Consider the following 7,364-nt stretch of genomic DNA (forward strand, 5'->3'; position numbering starts at 1 on the left):
GCCACTGTTCTGCATTACCTAGCAGCACTGGCTGAGTTGTACTGAGGGAGGAATAAGGGAATGTGCCATCTTCTCACTCCTCCTCACTACTGGATGCATAAAGGCAAAGGGTGACTAAGAGGGGATGGTGCCATCTCCTCCCCTTCCCTCCCTACTCTCAGCACTGCAGATACATTACCCACGCCCCGCACTAAGTGTGCTAGCTCCTCGGGGCTGAGCATGTCTCACAGCCTGCTATGTGTCTTCTTTCTGCCTTGGGTTGCAGCATGAAGCTCCGTCACGTGGTCCTGGGCTCCCTGCCTCTCCTGATACTGGCTGGCTGTGTCAGTGCACTCAAAGCCTCCAGCATCAACCTGCGTACATTCATTGGCTGCGCTGTGCGTGAGTTCACCTTCCTGGCTAGGAAACCTGGCTGCAAGGGGATGCGCATCACCACGGACGCCTGCTGGGGGCGCTGCGAGACTTGGGAGGTGAGCAATACCTTGGGTGGTGGAGGTGGCCTAAGGAGCTAGCTTTAAATCAGTGGTTCCCAACGTATTTACCATTGTGGGCCGCATGTGCAGCTCTCTGTGTGTTATGTGGGTCGCATCCATACAATATATATACTACCCGTATGGCCCTGAGGATGTCACATGGGCCGCAGCTCTGTGCTGATTGGGCCACAAGTGGGCCGCAAGTTGAGAACCACTGCTCTAAACAGCACCAATTTTGGTGTTGTTTTATTTTTTTCAAATGGAGATCGGCCAGTGGTGCAGAAAGCAGCTTATGATTATTCCCCTAGCACCAGGGAGGATGGTCTTGTGGTGAAGCCCCTGAACTAGGACTCAGGAGATCCGCATTCGACTCCTGGCTCTGCCACGGACTTCTTATGTGGCCGTGGGCTAGTTGCTTAATCTAGCTCTGCCTTGGTTCCCTGACTATAAAATGAGGATATTTCCTTTCTCTCCGCAGATAAATCACACTTAGACTGTCAGTTCTTTGGGGCAGGGACTGTCTTTACTATGTCAGGTTTCAGAGTAGCAGCCGTGTTAGTCTGTATTCACAAAAAGAAAAGGAGTACTTGTGGCACCTTAGAGACTAACAAATTTATTTGAGCATAAGCTTTCGTGAGCTACAGCATCCGATGAAGTGAGCTGTAGCTCATGAAAGCTTATGCTCAAATAAATTTGTTAGTCTCTAAGGTGCCACAAGTACTCCTTTTCTTTTTGTCTTTACTATGTGTTTGTACAGCACCTACCACGATGGGACCCTGGTGCACTATTATAATACAAACAAATAACCACAATGACAAGGCTGTGCTTGGAAGTCAACAAGCCAGCATGAAGGCAAGGCCCCTGGTCTGGTGAATGATGGTCAAAATACACGTGCCAGTGACTGACAAATTTGCCTTAAGTTATTCATTTGAACCATTTTTCAAGAGAAACACCTGCATCAAGTGGTAATATTTATAAAGTGCTTACGTAATACTCATTATGCAATTTGAAAGCCTCTTACGGCTTAAACACTTAGAGAACAGAGCCCTGTATGACTTTACCGAAAGAAAATTCCTTTGAGATTAAAATGGGGCCCTTGATTCATGGGTAATATATTTTGTTCCAAACAGCAAATCCCAAAGAGAATGTCTTTCTAATTTGGTCCCATTTAAATTGCAGCCCAGGATGAAAATGAGGTAGTTCTGTTCTGGATGGAGGGATGGGGGTGAGTGGGTGAGAGAGCAAGTCTACACACATTAGAGATCAAACTCATGACTCATTTTAGCTTGCTGTAATGTAAACATTTAATGGGCTGGATCCATATGTCTTTATTCCGGGAAATCCCGTTAATATCAGTGGGGTTTTGCTGAGTAAAGCCGAGGGACTCATTCTGCTGATAACCAACGGGGAGAAGTTTTTGAGTTTTGGTTCAGACTTTCCTACTCCTTCTTTTATTGTCTGGGAGCAAGGAGGCTGGGCCTCTGTTTGCTATCCTTCCCCTGTGGAATAAACAAGGGAGGTGGAGGGGTTTCTACCTCCATAACCTAAGGAGCCTTTGAGAGACACATGCATCTTGTCAACTTGCTCCACCAACTCCCACTGCTCCTTGGAGAGCACAGATGTTGCAGAGGCCCTTATTCAACTGCAGCAGCTGCTGGAGCAGAGTTAAGCTAAATTCATAAAGTTTTTGGCCCTCCTGTTCCTAAAGAGTTCCAGGATGTATTATATGGGGGACTCAATAATGTGAGGAACTTCTGAAGCACGTGGTGTCTCTGATCAGTCTGCCCAGACACCTGAGACTCTCTCCCATAAGGAGCACTGCAAGCCCTTTCCACGTCACAGAGGGGAAACCAAACACAAATTAAACTATCCCTATGCTGTACTCGGTTGTATTGCTTCCCCCTGCAGGTTGGAGCAGGCAGGAGAATCCAGAGGAGTCCAGTGGGCTCCTTCGTATCCATCTGCTCTCCAACCTGCCCCACCCACTCTTTCAAACTTCTCGTGAGGAGAAAAGAGGGATCATGCTGCAGAGGCATAACTTCCCATCCCCATCTGTGGGCACAGGCTGCCCTCCCCTTGCAAGCTGCAGCTGAGCCAAGAGCAGGGAGCTCTGGTCAGACCACGGCAGCCCATCCCAGCACTAGAACTGATCAGAAAATGGGGAGCTTTTTTTTTTTTTTGACAGTTTAGACTTTTCAGGGAAAGTCAAAACCACAATTATTTTGCCCAAAAACTGAAAAATAAATCTCATGGGTGTTGTACTACAGGTGTCTCATGCTCTGTTCTCCCTCATGGGCTGGGACAGACTACACCTCCCATGACGCACTGTGGTTCCCCCTCTTGCTGAGCCTCAGTAATGCATCATGGGAGTCCCATTGCTGCAGTGCTAGATTGGCTGGCTGGGGAGCCTGGCCCATAGAGGAGACTGCAGCATCCAAACTACAATTCCTCCCACACAGCATTGTGGTGGCATTTATGAATATTTTTTTGTTTTTAGGTGTTTGGGTTTTTTGATGAAAAGTCAAAATTTTCCACAGAAAGCAGTGTTACTTTTTGTGCAATGTTTCGTTTAGTTGCAACCCCAATTTTCTGTAAAAATACATAAATAAATAAATTAAATCTGTTTTGAGAGAAAAGGTTTTGACCGGCCCTAGCCAGCGTTCAGCCATTTCAAAAGAATTCTCAGGGAAATGGTCATAAAACCGAAAGGGAAATAGTGTAGTGGGACCCATACAGCACTCAGCCTAAGAATTATTTCTAGCCAGTCTTTATGGGTCTGGGCCTGCAAACCAATTGTTCCTACTTTTGTGATTAATCCCAGGGAGGTAACTGGGACTGTGGGGGTTGCAGGATCTAGCCCCAGTGCTATTCGTGCCTGCTCAAAGCTGTCCTGAGTTCCTCTTGCCTTTGTCTGATGTCAGCATTTCCCCCCACCTAACAGAAGCCTGTGCTGGATCCCCCGTACGTCGACGCGCACCATCGAGTCTGCACCTACAATGAGACTAAGCTGGTTACGGTGAAGCTGCCGAATTGTGCTACTGCTGTGGATCCTTCCTACACATACCCTATGGCCATACGGTGTGACTGTGGGGTCTGTTCCACGGCAACTACTGAATGTGAGACTATCTGAGTCCCCCTCCCCTCCCCCCGCTGGACAGCTGCTCTAGGCATCCTGGGCCAAACTCTGTCCTGATGTACACCCAGTGCAGCTGCAGGATTGCAGGTGGTGTAAGTCAGCCCAGAATTTAACCCTATGGCTGTAATGCTTCTAATCACTGACCCTTCTGTACAGTAGAGGTATAAGCTTCTCCTAGCTGCCAGTTGTTTAAAGATCTATTTGATGCAGTAAAGTAATAAGGAGCCTCACAGCAACATATCAGATGAAAAGTACTGATACAACTTGCTCTAGCCATAGGCAGTTCACAGTGTGAACTTGCCTTATGCATAAAGGGCACGTTTAATTAGAAGTCATAAACACGTTGAAATTGACAAGAAGAGCATTAAGGGCTTAGTAACAATGAATTTGTACATTTCAGGTTTTATTTCTCCCAACCCTGAGCCCTGAATGCACTCAGCAGAATCCCCTCAACTCCCATTAGGCTGGTTTCTCTTCTAATTTACATGGGTGTAAACCAGGAATAATTACATCAAGGAAAATGGAATGATAGGGCTTTGAGACCAGTATCAGAGAGACCAGAATTGGGTTCCGAAACATCTGTAATATAAATGCATGAATGCAAAGATAGTTGCATCATAATGACCCTGATGCAGCACTTGCTTAATTCCTTTGTTTAATAGGAATGGACTTTGGCATGTGCTTCAAGTTGGTACGTTTACGTGTTTTGCTGAACTGGGTCCACTACGCATGAAATCTTATGCAAAAGCCAACCCAGGAGAAAATTCCTTAAAAAAAGAAAAGGCCCATCAAATCTGAAAGAAAAATTAAACATTTCTTCCCTTGCTAGTTCTGCTTGGAAAGAGGACAAGAACTGATTTAATGTAAATCACAGAGGCTTTCTATAGCCTGTGAGTCTCTCTTGATGATCTCTCCCACTTTGTCAAGATGATCCAAGAGGGGCTATGTAGGATCACGCTACAGTCCCCTGTGCAGCTTAGCTCCATGGATACTACGTGCTATGGGCTGGGGTAACGTAACTAGGATGCTCACCATGAAAGCTTTAAAATTGTGCCTCTGATGCCCAGCTCGCATTGCCACAGTATGTGTGATGTTCGCTGTGCTTAGTGCAGGAGTTTCATTTATTTACAAAGACCATAGCAAAGTTTCCAAGCACTATCCACAAGTGCTTAGAGATCCACTGGCCACCACATGGGGAGAGGGGAACTGTAGCTACAAGTATACCCCAACAATGGCCCCGACCACCTGCAAAGATGTCCTGTGCCCTGGCTCCAGGTTAGGGAAGAGGATTTGGCATCTTCTATCCCTGAATTGTTTCACTCTACATACATAGTTGGTTTGGATTGTTGTGAGAACAGGAATTTTGCCCAGTGTGAGCTGTTAGCAGGAGCACACACGATAAAACAACTTTCCAACATAGTTGTTCTGATAGTATTTCTGAACAGATTAATGGTAAACACATGATTTACCCATCTAAACCCTGATTAGGGCTTGAAAATCAGGCAAATCAAATCAAACAGCCTTGTCTCTTAGTTAGATTTCCTTCCTGTCCCAAGAATGCATGCTCAAAACTACCAAGAAAGCTTACTTGAAGTTTTTTCTGCCCTTTGAAATATATCTTTTAAATTAAGATGTAATTTATTAAATGCTGTAATTTTGCGTATGTTGAATTGCAAAAGCTGCATGCCACTTGTGTAGGAATAATGGTGGATTTGAATAGCTTTGAATAGGCAGACTGCTGCCCTGAGCAATAGTGTAGTAGCAGCTTTCTGCTGACCAGGATATTAACTGCCTTTAACAATTCTGCAGCTTTTTTCAAGTTGCAGCTCCCATCTCCATAGTCGTGGTGGTGGTGATGTAAATGGCATTTCTCATGTCCTAAGCAACTTACAAATTTCTCTGTGCTGCATCCGATGAAGTGAGCTGTAGCTCACGAAAGCTTATGCTCTAATAAATTTGTTAGTCTCTAAGGTGCCACAAGTACTCCTTTTCTTTTTGCGAATACAGACTAACACGGCTGCTACTCTGAAACCTTACAAATTTCTCTGTGTCCTTAATAAATCTGAACTCATACTATGAAAGCAATTTGAAACATGCTTCTGCTTCTGACTTCTTGGTTAGCTAAGCTGCAGCAAAGCAAACTCTTCTGGACACCTGCTAAAAACCTTCTGTGAAGCTTAAATTCTGGTCATTTGTCTCACAGACTGATGTCTTACCGTGAGCCTGATTGCACTGTAGTTGGTTGTCATGGGATTAGGACCGAGGTTTGAGAGTGGTGAAGTGCTCTTCAGAGCCAACAGGGTCTTCAGACTTTTCCCAAATGCGGGAGTGTAACATACTACAGTGTATAGGAGGATATTGCGCACACTGTGACTGAGTGTTCTGACTGATGATGGGGCCAGACAGATCAGGAGATGGAAGAGGGAGAGTAGGAAGAGCTGAATGATTAGAACCAAACTAACACTTATAGATGCAAAGAAGCTGAATGACAGAAGGCAAAGGTCATGGGAAGCAGGTATAAGATGAGAGACTGAGGCCACCAATTTATTTCACATGAACTACACTGAACTCTTCCATTAATTGTGGGTACTGTTAATCTGGGGTGGGTTCATGGTCCCCTAGAGGCAGAAGATGCTATTGCTTATTTCCTATGCAATTAACAGTGGCAATCACAGAGTGGGCAGGACCATAATTTAAGGGGCTAAACTCAGTACTGGTGTGAACAGGCATAAAGCTGGGGTTCAATTTAGGAAGTCTTTACTAATGCAAGTTCCCACTGATCTAGTCCTCAAGATCTGGCCTCAAGTTCAGCCAAGGAAATATCCTTTTATGCCAGGGCTGAATTTGGTCCTAGGTTCACTCTCTCTCTCTTTCAAGGAATTGTTTTGGTGGGTTACAGAGATGATGCTGATTAAGAGTACAGTTGCAAGTGGGTCTTGGCTAGTGTTGCTGTCTTGCAATGGTTTAAAGGAGGACAGACATTGTGACCTCTGCAATACTGGATCTGTACAGTACTGTATCCAAATCACCTTTGAGAGAAAATGAGGATAACAAGTATGTGGATAAGGGGCAAACACTTGACTTTGTGATAGTCACTGCTCATTGGGGATCATTTGGAAGACCATCTGGCAATAACTTTCCAAAGCTTAGCTGAAAAATGCATCTTTGACAGAATACACATGGCAGCCAAAATACCCACAAAGTTCAGTGACTTTCAGTTCAGGGTGTGGAATCGACTTATCAACTTGGTCTTCATTTTCATTGTGGCACACTGACTTGGGCTTACATGTCAGCCATGTCCCCTAAAGCCAGAGGTTCAATTTTCAAAACAGGGTCCACCAAATCTTCATCCATCCAAGGTTGATAAACTGACTTCCCCTTTGTGGGCATTACGCTTCTCTTTGTAACAGTAGTGGTTCCTTGAATGAAAGTCTTTTCCCTAGCCCCCCGCCCATACTTTTGTTATTCCTGGGCAAGTTCTGCAACAAAAAATTAAAAATTCTGTACACAGTATTTTCAAATTCTGCATATTTTATTTGTCAAAAACACAATATCATCACACCAGTTCAATTATTTTTGGTGATTTATTTCAAAATACCTGTCAGCAAGTATGTCTGTAACAAAACAGACAAAAAAGATTTGGAAAATGTTTTTTGACAAATAGATTCCTTATTAGGTACATTAATACACAACTCTGAATAATTCATTTACACTACAGTACAGAACCATATTTCCTGCACCTCCCAGAAGCAGTG

The 7,364-nt window shown here is 44.5% G+C and overlaps 1 protein-coding gene across 1 annotated transcript; it reads left to right on the top strand.

Moving 5' to 3' along the window:
- Positions 1-266: 266 nt before the first annotated feature.
- Positions 267-5,483, top strand: GPHB5 (glycoprotein hormone subunit beta 5). Its single transcript, XM_038407223.2, has 2 exons — positions 267-470; positions 3,415-5,483. Exons 1-2 carry the CDS (start codon positions 267-269, stop codon positions 3,601-3,603), a joined length of 393 nt encoding a protein of 130 aa, XP_038263151.1. The 3' UTR covers positions 3,604-5,483.
- The last annotated feature ends 1,881 nt before the right edge of the window (positions 5,484-7,364 follow it).

This window comes from Dermochelys coriacea, chromosome 6, assembly GCF_009764565.3.
Source record: "Dermochelys coriacea isolate rDerCor1 chromosome 6, rDerCor1.pri.v4, whole genome shotgun sequence".
NCBI lineage: Eukaryota > Metazoa > Chordata > Testudines > Dermochelyidae > Dermochelys > Dermochelys coriacea.